Source organism: Penicillium vulpinum (genome assembly GCF_028829585.1).
Source record: "Penicillium vulpinum strain IBT 29486 chromosome Unknown utg000001l_segment0_segment0, whole genome shotgun sequence".
NCBI classification, from domain to species: domain Eukaryota; kingdom Fungi; phylum Ascomycota; class Eurotiomycetes; order Eurotiales; family Aspergillaceae; genus Penicillium; species Penicillium vulpinum.
In genome coordinates this window covers 1675840-1689020 of record NW_026643241.1, presented here as the reverse complement: position 1 = coordinate 1689020, position 13181 = coordinate 1675840, and the positions used below count along the sequence as shown (strand labels likewise).

The 13181-nt window shown below is 47.6% G+C and overlaps 6 protein-coding genes across 6 annotated transcripts; 4 read left to right on the top strand and 2 right to left on the bottom strand.

Annotated features, from left to right (window-relative positions):
* Positions 1–58: 58 nt before the first annotated feature.
* N7479_000616 (uncharacterized protein) lies at positions 59–509 on the top strand (the record flags this gene model as incomplete). Its single annotated transcript, XM_057248314.1, has 2 exons — positions 59–332; positions 406–509. The coding sequence occupies 2 exons, from the start codon at positions 59–61 to the stop codon at positions 507–509; spliced, it is 378 nt and encodes a 125-aa protein (XP_057112746.1).
* Positions 510–1320: 811 nt separating this feature from the next.
* N7479_000615 (uncharacterized protein) lies at positions 1321–3484 on the bottom strand (the record flags this gene model as incomplete). Its single annotated transcript, XM_057248313.1, has 3 exons — positions 1321–2928; positions 2978–3383; positions 3405–3484. The coding sequence occupies 3 exons, from the start codon at positions 3482–3484 to the stop codon at positions 1321–1323; spliced, it is 2094 nt and encodes a 697-aa protein (XP_057112745.1).
* A 1361-nt stretch (positions 3485–4845) lies between these two features.
* Positions 4846–5717, top strand: N7479_000614 (RNA recognition motif domain-containing protein; the record flags this gene model as incomplete). The annotated part of the gene is made up of 6 exons (XM_057248312.1): positions 4846–4865; positions 4911–5010; positions 5077–5183; positions 5238–5527; positions 5585–5620; positions 5668–5717. The coding sequence occupies 6 exons, from the start codon at positions 4846–4848 to the stop codon at positions 5715–5717; spliced, it is 603 nt and encodes a 200-aa protein (XP_057112744.1).
* Positions 5718–6707: 990 nt separating this feature from the next.
* On the bottom strand, positions 6708–7893 carry N7479_000613 (gamma-glutamylcyclotransferase; the record flags this gene model as incomplete). The annotated part of the gene is made up of 5 exons (XM_057248311.1): positions 6708–7229; positions 7283–7367; positions 7449–7596; positions 7699–7730; positions 7799–7893. 5 exons carry the CDS (start codon positions 7891–7893, stop codon positions 6708–6710), a joined length of 882 nt encoding a protein of 293 aa, XP_057112743.1.
* An 859-nt stretch (positions 7894–8752) lies between these two features.
* On the top strand, positions 8753–11482 carry N7479_000612 (DUF3433 domain-containing protein; the record flags this gene model as incomplete). Its single annotated transcript, XM_057248310.1, has 1 exon — positions 8753–11482. The coding sequence occupies one exon, from the start codon at positions 8753–8755 to the stop codon at positions 11480–11482; it is 2730 nt and encodes a 909-aa protein (XP_057112742.1).
* A 499-nt stretch (positions 11483–11981) lies between these two features.
* N7479_000611 (putative short-chain dehydrogenase/reductase family protein) lies at positions 11982–13051 on the top strand (the record flags this gene model as incomplete). The annotated part of the gene is made up of 2 exons (XM_057248309.1): positions 11982–12862; positions 12916–13051. 2 exons carry the CDS (start codon positions 11982–11984, stop codon positions 13049–13051), a joined length of 1017 nt encoding a protein of 338 aa, XP_057112741.1.
* Positions 13052–13181: the final 130 nt, after the last annotated feature.

Here is a 13181-nt window from a genome sequence, read left to right as displayed (position 1 = left end):
TTGATCAACACCACTTCCCTCATTTACTCACTATTCTCTCTTTACAACCATCTCCACCATGTCTTTCCCCGATCCAGACAGCTCAAATCCCTCCTTTTCGATGTCGGCGTACATGGTCCCCTCCCGACAGAACTCATACTCCGAGTCCGACGATGAGCTCGCCTCCCTCCCTTCAGAATCTACACACGACTCTGAACTCGATACCTTGTCTGAATATTCCTCTGATGCCGAGGCAGAATGGCAGGAAAGCATTGAACAACTGGAGCTACTTCTGACCATGGTCCTGGTACCGTTCATTGGGAAATACCTGGGACGACGATGCGCGTATTGGAGTATGTCACGGCAACAAGCTTCGAGGTATTGCTGTATGTGAGAGTATAAATTGCTAATGGATTGGCCTTTTAGGTTGGACGCGATTCATGCAGTGGAATTACCCAGTTGAAGTGGTGATGCGGAACCCGGCCGCATTCAAGGCAGCAGGTGTGATCGAGGCGGCTGCGACTCTCTGATAGATTATAGTCCCGATCGCCTTGTAAGCACTTGCTGCATGTCATTTTATCAAGCGTGCCATCGTCAACTGTACGACTTTCACCTCTCAGCGTTCGAATACCTATACAAGACCGACCCGACTCAATTTTCGTGGACTCTGCGATATATCCACGACCCAAAAAAAGCTACAAAATTGCCTCAAATCAAATCCAAACTCCCAATAATTCTTGCGCTGGTTGTATCTGGCGTTGCAGGGGACCCATGATCGAATCCAGTGTTGTTTTTTCCTGATTGATCTCTCGTGGTTTGCAATTGTTTTTCGTCCAACGGCAGCATACATGGATAGGTCAACTCCATAGCTTGAATAGAGACAAGCATTTGGATTTGAACCATCTGACGATGTGTTTAATTACCTGTCCAAGACTGTTATATACCCAATGAATTCATCAACCATCATCAAGATTGATAAGCCAGCACAGCTGGGTGCCTTCTAGACTATTATCGATTTACAGGGTTTAGGGCCTGAATATTGAGGGGCCTGGTTGGAATGAACTGGGTTGAGTCAATCTTCTGCTGAATTAGCTCAATCATTGTTACAGGCTCTAGTCTGATCAGATGATTTCAAAGGGGAGGTTGCCCTCATGTACGCTGTCTTGCACTTCAAGGTTCCCCCACCATTGGCTCTATTAACAGTTGAATTTAAGCTAGGTAGGTATGTACATGAAGCTGACGATATTTTGCCTTGATATCATTGATGACTGATGCAAATGCGATCAAGTTGCTATTGACACTTTTGACTGTTCAATTTGATAACCATGCTGCTGATGAAGATCAATAGAGCTTGTTCTGTCGCCAGAAACGAGATAATCGGGGAGGTTGGCTCTGTCGCGCATCGATTCCAGCTGACGCGTGCGGTTGTGACTGACCATATCCAGTAGTCAGCCATGGCAAATCATTGCTCTGGTCAACACAAGGATCATTCGAATGACTCGTGGGTAGTTCGTGCTGGCAATAAGGCTCAGGCGAACTTTCGTCATACTGTTCTTGTATGATGTCTTGGGAGACCGTTGCCAAAGGCTCTGTTTCTCCCGCCTCTACCTGTTTGGTAGGAATATCGGAGTCCCGAATGCCCGTTGATTCTGGGCTATTCGGAAGATCAGTGCTATTTAGTTCGGGAGATTCAAGTGAGTGCTGTAAGTCTGATGCAACTTCTGCCGCGACTTCAGGGCGCACGATGGCGGAGTAAGCAGCGTCCAGTGTACGATAGAACACATCATCATCTTCGACTCGACCCAGCTCATAAAACTCGATGTCAGACATATGCGGCCGTTTGACCTCTGGTACGGATACAGGAAAAATGACATCGTCATCTGCTGATTGCTGAGAGAAGAGCTCACACTGATCTTTATCCAAGATATCTATGAAACCATATTGGTTGTTTGATGTGGTGGTGGCCTGGGGTTTCGGATAGCCTGGGTTATCTGAAGTTTGGCGCGGTTCTTCCTGCTGTTGCTCGAGAATTGAAGATTGTTGCGGTAGATCGTTTTTCACACTGCAAGCTGTTTCACAAGCGACAGTCGAACCCGGAGATTGCTTGGATTTTTCATTTTGTGCACAACCGATATCGTCAAGATCTAAATGATCTGATGCAATGATCTCCGGAACTACTTGTAAAGCAGTTTCAGCTTCGGCTGCAGCTAGTTGCCCCATGTTGGATTCGGGTGAAGTTCGCTTTTTGTTGGCGGCGTCATTTGACCATGACGTCTTTCTCTCCTCCAAAAGGACACATAATTCCGCAAGAGTCCAATATCGTTTGGCTGAGACGGTATTTGTGATCTCAGAGCATAGCACTTCAGGATGGACTCCGACATGCAGCAGGTTCAACAGGTGTTGCTCGAGAGCATGGCTTTGTTCTGCGCCGTCCACCACAGTTTCACTCCAAGTGTATGGAATAGACGATGCTTGTTTTGATGTCTTTCTTCTTTTATTGCGGGGCTTGGGGGAAGCACTCCGAGAATGGTTGGAAACTGGGGAAATCTCGCTGACGGGGGCCTCTTCAGATGTGAATAGTGGTGTGACTGAGGTATCAAGTTGGTGTTTCCCACCAAGCAACTTGTTGTTTGAATGAGCCATGTCGAGGGTGAAGTCACGTGCAGGATCTTCGAACTGCTGCTCTTGAGGATGGTACTCTCTCTCATGCTGTCCATTGAACGTCTCTCTGGCAGTCGACGTGGGATACGGACTCAAATTTCTCCTCCGGAACAGAAAGTTCATTTCAGAAAAGGCAAGATCAGATTCTGCAAGGTACTTATGCGACTTGATGCTTGCTGCAGGTTTTGCAAGAGCGGTTGACAGGGTATTTCCGTGATGACTGGTTGTATTGGCTGTAGAAGAAGATCGTCCCTTGCCGAATATACCCAGGTTTGTATTGTTGCGCAGCTACTTGGCATAAGTAAGAAGCAGTGAGACTATGCAGAACACTACTTACTGTCAATCTGTTTCCAGTCACATTGATGGCCTGGAAGTCATCATTCATGGTGTGCCTCCTGCCTCGGGACTTCTTGGCTCTTCCTTTGCGAGACTGCGACTGGGCCTCGACGGCCGATGATGGGCCTTTGTACTCATAGCGATCCTCGCGAGTCTTGTGTCTGGGCCTTAGTTCGTAACCATCCCGAGATCTCTTATGACTCTCATTTCCGGGTATGGTCTCTCTAGTGGACGACGTTTTGGTTTGCTCGAGGTGACCTGAATCTCTTTTCTTGCGGGCTGAAGCTCCATTCCCGCACACACTATCAGATACCTCTAGTGGGATGCGGATCCGTGGTATGCCCGTTGCAAGAGTTGTGTCCTTCACCTGTTCCTGGTTCTCAACTAAAGCTTTGTTAGCGCGGAAGCTTCATAGTTCTTGCAACAACATGCCTCCATCTTGATTGCGATTCTGTTCCTGGTCCTCCACAGTGGAAAGCCACTGATAAATTGGATTATCTTTCTCCATCAAGAAGGTTCTCAAATGATACTTGGCTGTGTAGAAATGACGTAGACTTGAAGGGCAACTGGACAGAGTACTCCAGGGCTGTGACCTGAAAGCAGACAAATCTGACCGCCGAAGAAAGTGCGACCAGCTCAACTTCATTCCGCTCATCCTATCTTTTCATTGTTTCTTCAAATTCCCTTAAATTCCTAATGTTTGCTCTTTGCTTTTTTCATGTCCCCTCTCTCTTCCTCAATACTTATCTTACATGGGGAATAATGGTTCCTCGAGTCTTCTATGAATTACTTTTTTTTTTTTTCATAGGCTTTCGGCGCTATTCTCCCATAGCTGCTCTTCTATAAACTGGAGATGTTAGAATTGTACGCAATCCTTGTGTCCGACATTTCGCGGGATCTTTTCCGGCATACGCAGTACACGGCCCACGGCCCAAGCCGCATGTGGGCCGGAGCACTGCCTCTCGGACACATGCACATGCACAACAACACTTTTGGGACAATTGTCTGAACAGGGAGGATGGACTGGTAATCAAATATAGATTCCAATCTACATGGATAGACCATCCGATCCTCTCAGTCAATTCCCGACCGAATTGAGGAGAAAAATCCACAAAGCATAAACATGCATACAACCAATCATTCCCAGACCTGTGAGGTGCGAAGACTCTACCAAAATTCCACTATCCATGTGTGGACCCCACCTAGGATGGCGTTGCTTTCAAGGGACTTACATCCTGGCAGTGGATAAGAAGTACGGACCTACTCCGTACTCTATACATACTATGCATACGGGTTTACAGAATCCAGGTGCTAATCCAGCCCTTTGAAACCCAACGCAGAATCCTTCATATTTCCAGTTAAGTGAGGGGCAAACAAAGGTACAACGTACATCAGCCGTTACTCCTAGTGCCGCCAATCCAAACGGAGCCTCGGACACCGTCTGATGAAATTCCGACGAGACCCGCAATTCAATCAGCTCAAGGTTTAGGGCCGTGGCACTGGGCTTTGAAGTGTCTATCTCTGCAGCATATATCACCCCACTTCGGAGTACTCTTGGGGCTGAGCCCGGGCCTTTCTCACTCTAGTTCCTAGACAAAGACACAGTAAGCATTATATTGCGCGGACTTGCCGTTGGCGTCCGACCAGTGGAAAATTCCCAAGGTGGGAGCCCTAACGCAGTGTGATTGTTACACGGGACTGGATGCTGACTCGCCTCTTAACCACTAGGATCTCCCTGTTATTTCACAACCCGGATTCTGATTTTTATCCTTTCTTTTTTTTTGATCTTCTTCCCTTCAACACTCTTCTTATTCTCAGATCAAGTCAGAGTGTCTCTCTTCCAGCTTCCTCTGTTAGACATTCAACACGATGTCTAAGCTCTTTGTTCAGTATGTATTTTCTATCTGAGAACAAATTTGTGCTATAGGAGCCAGTCTAACCGTTGCTACGATGGAATTTAGCGGCCTTTCTTGGCATACCAGCGATGATACCTTGCGCGAGGGTTTCCAGCAATTTGGAGAGATCCAAGAAGCTGTCAGTGTGCCTTGATCAAAGTACACACTATGTTTCTTGGGCTTCTACTGACTCTACTAACTGTAGATTGTTGTGAAGGACCGTGCGACTTTGCGGAGCCGTGGCTTCGGCTTTGTCCGCTTTGCTACGGACGCTGAGGCAGATGCTGCTTTGAATGCCATGAACAACCAAGAGTAATTCAATCTCACCTTCATCTTACTTCAAGGGAAATCTCATGCATTGTTCAGATTCGACGGAAGGGTCATTCGCGTTGACAAGGCGTTTGACCGACCCCAGCGCAGCGAAGGTGGCTTCCAAGGCCGTGGTGGATACAATTCTCAGCCCCAATCTTCTTATCAGGGTGGTCAGGGTGGTCAGGGTGGTGCTGGTGGTTACGCTGGCGGATACAATAACAATGGCGGGTACAACAACGCCGCTGCTGGTGGATACAGCGGGGGCGGTTACAACCGTGGTTACAACAACAACTTTGCCCCCAGCGGTCCCGCTGGCTACGGAGCAGGTGGTCCTGGCGGTTATGGTGAGTTTCTTCATTGCACTTTTTTTTGGGTTATTTTTGCTAATTAATTATATATAGGCGGTGGCCCAAATACCGGATATGGCGGTGGTGGAGGTGAGATCAAATATTATCTTGGCAGCGATATTAACTAACATCCACAGGCTGGCGTGGAAACAACCATGAGCAGGCTCCTCAGGACGGTCAGCATTAGATGATTGGGCGTCTTTTCATTTCCTCCCCCTATGCGCCTTTCTTCTTCAGCAATTCCTTCTAAAAGAAGTGACGATCTACAACGACTGGAATACGGTGGAAGATGAGTTTGGAACAGCGGGGTGCTACCCTGGTATTGAATTTGTAACGGGGGATTTGCTATTTTTCTTCGCGCTGAATTTGCTAGGAAGGGAATATGGGTGCTTGAGCTTGGGTTTTATTGGATGCTGATTTGAGCATTTATACGGTTGCATTTTGCCTTATCTCACCTACAGACCTTGGGGCTTTTCTTTCTCTATTTGGCAGACTGACTCATCTGGTTTCATATCTGCAATGCCTGTTTGCGTTTCACGGCATATTCTTCCTATAACAGAGCACACAAAGCAAGGACAATGATTTGATGGACAGTTAAGCATAATATGAGTTTATCCAGTAAGGATTATGGGTGACGGATTGAATTATCATGTTTTTTTTCCAGGGGAGAAAATCAGACATCTGCCACTTTTACTTAATGTTCTATTATTTTGGGCGGCCATGATGCTTATGCGAGATATTACTCCTTTCCATTGGGTATCCTTGCTTTTTAGAAACAGCCATTCCCGACCAGGCTGTACCCCGACCAGGCTAGGAGCAAGTCCGAAGTGAGAGATACGTATCTAAAAGTACTTGATACCAAGAGCAGACAAAACCAGAGTTACACCAAAGCCCATACGCTCTATAGTGTGGAAACCGTGCATTTTCGGTTGCTAAAAGCAAATATAACTAGCAAAGCGGTAACCGGTTTATGTAGGTTTCCAAATTGTAGTGGCTCGATTCATCACTATAGAGGATAATGGATTAATAGTTTCCCCCACTATCTTTTGGATGGGACCCTACTCCACTGGTTGAATCATATGTTTTGCCATCTAAATATTCTACTAGACAAATATGCAACATATACTATGTGCCAAGAGAAAGCATCAGTCACCAACAGAGCCTCAACCCATACACCTCATTCAATGGTCGCACGGTCATCCTCCCGATCAGACACTTCAGCCGAGCTCTCCAAAGACCTAGTAACCTTAAGTTCCGCCTCTTCCTCCTCAGCCTCTGCAAGTCCCTCAGCCTCAATAGCTTTAACCCTCTTAACCAAATCTGTAACATGAACATCCGCAGTCCCAAGCCCAAGACCCTCAAGAGCCTTCTCCAGCAAGAACAAATACTCTGACCCCTTCCCACTCAACCCGTGCCCAGCACTAATGACCTGTGCCACGTGCTGCGGGTCGCGATCAGCAGCGTCACGCAGGAACTGCGGGTTACTCGGCTGCCCGATGTAGACCATGCAGATGATTGGAGAGGACCCGGTGCCTCCGACTTCCACTGTCGGGTGGAAGGGCGTGTAGTGCGCGCTGTACCCGTCGATCTCCCGCTCGTCGAGATAGTCGTGGACTTCTTCAGCATGAGATGCTGGGATGTGGTATGCTGCGCCCCAGACTTTGCCTGTGGAGGATAATTCGGATTCTAAGTGGGCGAGCTACGGGGGATGTTAATGTGGTGGCGTGAAATCACAGTGGACAGCGAACATACCGGGTCGTCCAGGGTCTCCCAGAAGGTTCGCTCGATTACGGTGACTACTCGGCCTGGTTGCTCGGGGGTGCCGCGGTGATCGGTACTTTGGAGCAAGTTAGTGACTTGCAATTCTCAGTAGGGTTGAATGGCAGTGCCTGTATATTGCGCACAATCAACGACATACCTAGCCTGGAATTCATGGACGATAACCAAAATGTTAGTCCGGCTTTTTCGAATGCGGATATATAGAAAGTCTTCCCCTTGAGTGAAGGGTTTACGCACCTGCCAGAAGCGCCTCACATAACCGCTGATATAGCCAGGTACGCGCTGGTCTGAGCGATATAGTTAGTCGATTGCTTCTTGATCAGAAGCGACCAGTAAGAGGTCTTGTTTTAGTGCTGCCATTAAGCAAATTCACTCGCAGTTTCACATACCATAATGTGGAGGCGGTTTCCAGATCAAACTCCTATGAACATAATCAGTATTCAATATTCGACTGCTCAGTGACATTATTTCGGAACAGAGTTAACTCACCCATAACCAAATACCCAGAGATCACCCTTGGGAAAATGGCTCTTCCACGTCCGACCGTCCGGATGGACCTGGTGTCCTTGTGCAATGGCAGCCATATCGAATATTTAATGCCAAGTGCGGTCCAATCAGTTTATTGGCTGCACTTTTCAACCTTCCGGGGAAGGGATGGATTAATAATTTGCTCCGGTGACCCGGGACTGCTCCAGGGCTGATTTTCGATGGGATCAGCGCGTCAATTTCCAAGAAGAAAATTAGGGCCTCGGACTGGTTGCTAAAGATGGACTGCTGTTATAAATTGAATTTAACTCCAATTGTACGAACATTCCAGATGCCGAAGTTGCCCAAAATTGTTCATACACATATTGTTTGCACTGTTTGTTCATGGATATCCCGCCATCTGCGTGATGGATGAGACATCTATCGCCAACGATTTCGGAGTATGTGGGATAGACAAGTGCTGAAATGGTCTATATATAGAACAAATCCAATACTTGTCAAATATCTGGCTGAAAGGTATCTGGCGATGTGAAATCCTATTCATGTGAGACGTTGGCTCCTGTCTTGAAAAATGTCTCAATTGAACCTCCTTTCCAAAGAAGTGCCAAGTCCAAAAACTATGATAGAAATGAAGAATACAAGTGTATATTCTTATGGGATGAATCAAAAGGTGTATTTGCAGCTTGATACTAACTGTATAGCCCTCGAGCGCTGCCTGTTGTCGCCCAGCTTGCCAACTTTGCTTTTTGATACGATAGTATTGATGTGTTCATCGTCCTCACAACAGCCCTAGGAGCTAATGAGTTAGAGCGTGAGACCTTTAAGTCCTCGTGCCATTGCTTGGGTATGGGTTCTGCAAGCTCTCGATGGCTACATAAGTCAATCGCTCTCCAGGGCTGTTCCTGGGACTCCCTGATGTACAATTCCCTATATCATTCTCTCTTGAGCAAAAAGGCCATGTCGATCAAACATTTCCTTGGCAGCATACTTAATCTCAGCCGCAAAGGTGAGGATTCTTCATCTCCATCGCAACATATTGAACACAAAATACCTGGATGGCAGCCTTCATACCTTCGGCGACGAGTGTTGATCGTGTTCGTGATGACATTCTGTGGAGTTATAGCTACCCTCGAAGCACTCAACCATGTCTCCCAAGTTCACGACAGAATTAACTCTTCAGTCGAAATCTACCGCTATCTCTGGACCTACGGACCCACTGCCATGTTCACTGTGATCGCTACCTTCTGGTCGCGTGTTGAATTTCAAGTGAAGCAAAGAGCGCCATGGAAGTCGACGGCTGAGAGGTCTGGAGAGGCCAGGGAATTCATACTCTTGGACTATGTATCTGAGACACAGCTGTCATCTTTGGTCAAATCCATAAGAAACAAGCACTTTGACGTGGCGGCTGGAGTTACCTGCTCTATGCTTCTGCGTCTCTTGGTCATTTTCTCGACCAGTCTGTTTTCAGTTCAAACGGTTCAAGCGCATCAATCATCGAATCCAATTCAACCTTCAGCCATCGGACATACTATGGCCAAGCAACATCGAATTGTCATGACACAGCTCTCCTTCCGTGTGCTGGAGGTTTGTCTGATACTAGCGATCTCGCTATCTGTTTTCATGATCTATCTGGGACCACACACGACTATTGCACCTTGGAATCCGAATCCCCTTTCATCTATTGCTGCGATCATGACAAGGAGCAACGAGATTTGTCAATCACTTCGTGGGACTGGTGCGACTCCAGTGGATGTGCTTCATGACAGGCTGAAAGAGCGGCGGTACTATTCGCAACTTACTCCCAAGGGCTTTTTGATCAATACAGAGGGAGTGGATCACAGAAACCCCGACGAACAAGAACACCATACATCCTTCTGGGCACCATATCCTGGTCTCATTGCTCGCGGTGGCATTTTCATTGCAATCATATCACTTATTGCGGCATTGGGGATTGTATTGCATGTCTCGCAAAAGAACGATGGATTGGGAACTGTGTCTTCTAATGAAAACCACCATTATCTATGGACGATAATTCCATCCGTGGTCATGGCCAGCATTGGTCTCTTGTTCGGGAGGATGGACTTCAACACCCGAAGCCTAGCACCATACGCACAGTTGCAACGACCTGCCGGCGCGCTGTTCGAGGAATGCATGACAGTGGACTATCTAGATTCACTCGCTATCACCAGCATGATCCGTTCAATCCGCACAAGACAGTTTGCTGTTCTAGCTAGTACATTAGCTACCTTGATCACCTCGTTCCTGGTCATCGTCGCAAGCGGACTGTACTCTCCAATCGAAGACTTGCACCAAACCAGTATAAATTTCACCCAAGAAACGACTTTTTACACGGATAATTTAGCGGACGCTAAATTTTTTGATCGCATCCAAAGGTCCAGCATGCTCGTTACCAACCGCATTCTTCACAAAAATCAGGCATTTCCCCGCTGGACCTATGATGAGCTTGCATTCCCCGAGCTTTCCATGGATACACTCTTGTCCAGCAATGAGACAGATAATTTATTTGTAGACATTCGAATGCCTGCCCTGAGAGCCGCTCCCGCCTGTTATTTCCAAACGGGCAGCCAACTGCAGTGGAATTTCACGAATATCGATTATGGCAATGAGTCGACCTACCAACTCGGCGTTCTTGCGCCTAGCATGCCCTGCTCTTTAGCAGACCAAGACATGGGATCAACTACCCCGACGCCTTCACTGGCTGTTCTCAACTCCCAAGGCCTTTTCGGGCAATCAAGTATGCTCCCATGCGGCAACGGCTACAATGCCAAACCCGCAACCTTGTATCTCTGGGGAAATATCCAAACCGAGTCCGTGACGAGCATAAGTGCGATGACTTGTATTGAAGCCGCCGAAACAGTCGACACCGTGACACGATTTCAATTGCCTGGCTTTAACATCACCGATGACAATCCCCCAGTCCCTGACGAGTCATCTGTGAGATCAGCCCCGGGCATTGATAGCCCGTGGATCAGTTGGAATAATTTCAATACCACAGATGCTATAGCGCAGAACTCAAAACTGGATGGGTTCTTCACGGCGTTGACCATGGGCAAATATGCGATCCCAGCAGAAAATCTGATTGATTCAAACTCCAGCGATATGGTCATCAAGGCAATTCAGCACCAGGAGAGAGTCCTCAAAGCACAAGTATTCCACAATTACTCCCGCAGAGCGGCAGGCAACACGCCAAACCGTGCCCCTATATTCGGGAACATGACGGCATCGAACCGACTGCGCCTATCACAAGATGCAGCTTCAACGTATGTCCTCGAGGCACTTCTCGCTTCTATCCTCGTGCTGGGTATAACCAGTTCCTTTCTCATGAACACGGATCGCGTCTTGCCAAAGAACCCCTCCAGCATCGCCGCCGTTGCGAGTCTTCTTGCTGACTCGAATATCCTCGCTCAATACGAGAAGGTCACAGGTGATCCGAATGAACAGTCCCTTGGTCGGGCTTTCTTTTCCCGGTGTCGCTTCTTTCTTGGATTCCAGGGTGACATATCTGATCAGGCGGATCCTTGGCTATTTTCAGAGCACCAGGGTTGCGAGAAGTACTGTGTATATTTTTCAGAGCGGGATGATGAGACGTTGTTGGGTAATGGGTCAATGTGGATGAGGAAGGGATTCTGGGCAAAAGAAACAAGGGTTGAAGAGCAGTCAGTATGAGGCTTTGCGTTTTGAAGAAAGTCCGCACAACCCTAGATAATTTACTCGCACACGAATGCACAATGAGAATTATCATCCCCAAACCATAATTTTCCTCATGTTCATCTTGGCACCTAAGGATGATCTGATCTGCACTAGAAATGGTCAACGGAAACGAGGTGGACCAACCTCGATAATCTTTAATCTACGGCAATACATACTATATTTGTGCTACTACCAGGTCATTTTGTGTGCTTTTGTCACGGAAAATACATACAAACATATGTCGTCTGTGGGTGTGCGTGTAGCTACAAAGACAGTTTTTGTGCCTCATCCAACCTCCAATCGCCATTTCCTTTCGTTATCGCTTATCGCTTATCATTTATCGTTTATCGGCCATCGTGTTATCGGCCTCTTTTTCTCCCGCAAACAACCATCACACACGCCTCGGACGCTTGGTGCTTTGTTGATTTGGAATTCCTTTTTGAAGCTGTTCAAGCTTTGAATCACGATTTTAATTATGGCAGGCCTAATTCGTCTCCTCAAGATGCAGTACACCCCTCCCGTCGATCCCAAAAGTGTTTCCTTCGCTGGCAAGATCGTCATTTTGACAGGTGCTACCTCGGGTCTTGGATTTGAAGCTGCTATCAAAATGCTCAATCTTGGTGTCGAATCTCTCATCATCGGATCCCGAAGCCTGGAAAAAGGCAAACAGGCCAAAGCCGACCTCGAAAAGGCCACCAACCGCCGCAACGTGGTCAAAGTGTGGGAACTCGAGATGAACAGCTTCCAGAGTGTCAAAGGCTTCGCTGACCGTGTCAATCGTGAGCTTGACCGAGTCGACATCGCTTTACTTAATGCTGGTCTGTGGAATCGAGAATACATCCAATCCTCCGAGGGCTGGGAGGAGACTCTCCAAGTCAACACGCTATCGACCTCGATGCTGGCCTTGCTTCTACTTCCCAAGCTAAAGAAAAGCTCCTATGTCGATAACCCCGCCCATCTGACCGTCGTTTCAAGTCAGCAATTTGTTCGTGTCCAGGCCGAAAGCGTCCAGACCGAGGACTTGCTACTCGCTCACGTGAACGACCCGGCCAACTTCGAGGGTCCCAAACAGTACGGGATTTCGAAGCTTCTGCTTGAATTTATGATCAAGAGGATCGCCAATATGGTGCGCGACGACGACGGCACGCATACTCTCATTGTTAATACCGTCAGCCCCGGGCTGTGTGTCTCGGCTTTGGGTCGCCAGTACACTAATTGGTGGGAGAAATGTTTCGTTTGGTTCATGTACAGACTTTTTGCACGGACTACCGAGCAGGGAAGCCGCTCGCTGGTTAGCGCTACTATCCAGGGAGTTGAATCGCAGGGAAAATGCTGGCGGAGTGAGGGATATCTTGAGTATGACAGTCTTTCAACATGTTTCAGTGCTACCATTATTAATAATTTCATAGTGAGTCAGCTGCACTGACTACTGGTACGGAGGGCGAAGAGCTTCAGGAAAAGGCTTGGAGTGAGATTATCAGCGTGCTGGAGGAGGAAGCGTCGGAGGTGTCTCTCATCTCTCGTGGCCTGTACCAAGGCGTTTAGATGTTATGACGCCGGCGAGTCAACAATACTCGTCAAAAAAGCGGTTTGTACATGCGCCTAGCGCATCTTTGCAGAAAATCAAGCGTTCTTGCCTCTTTGAGATACCCCTGTTAATATTAATGTACTGTTA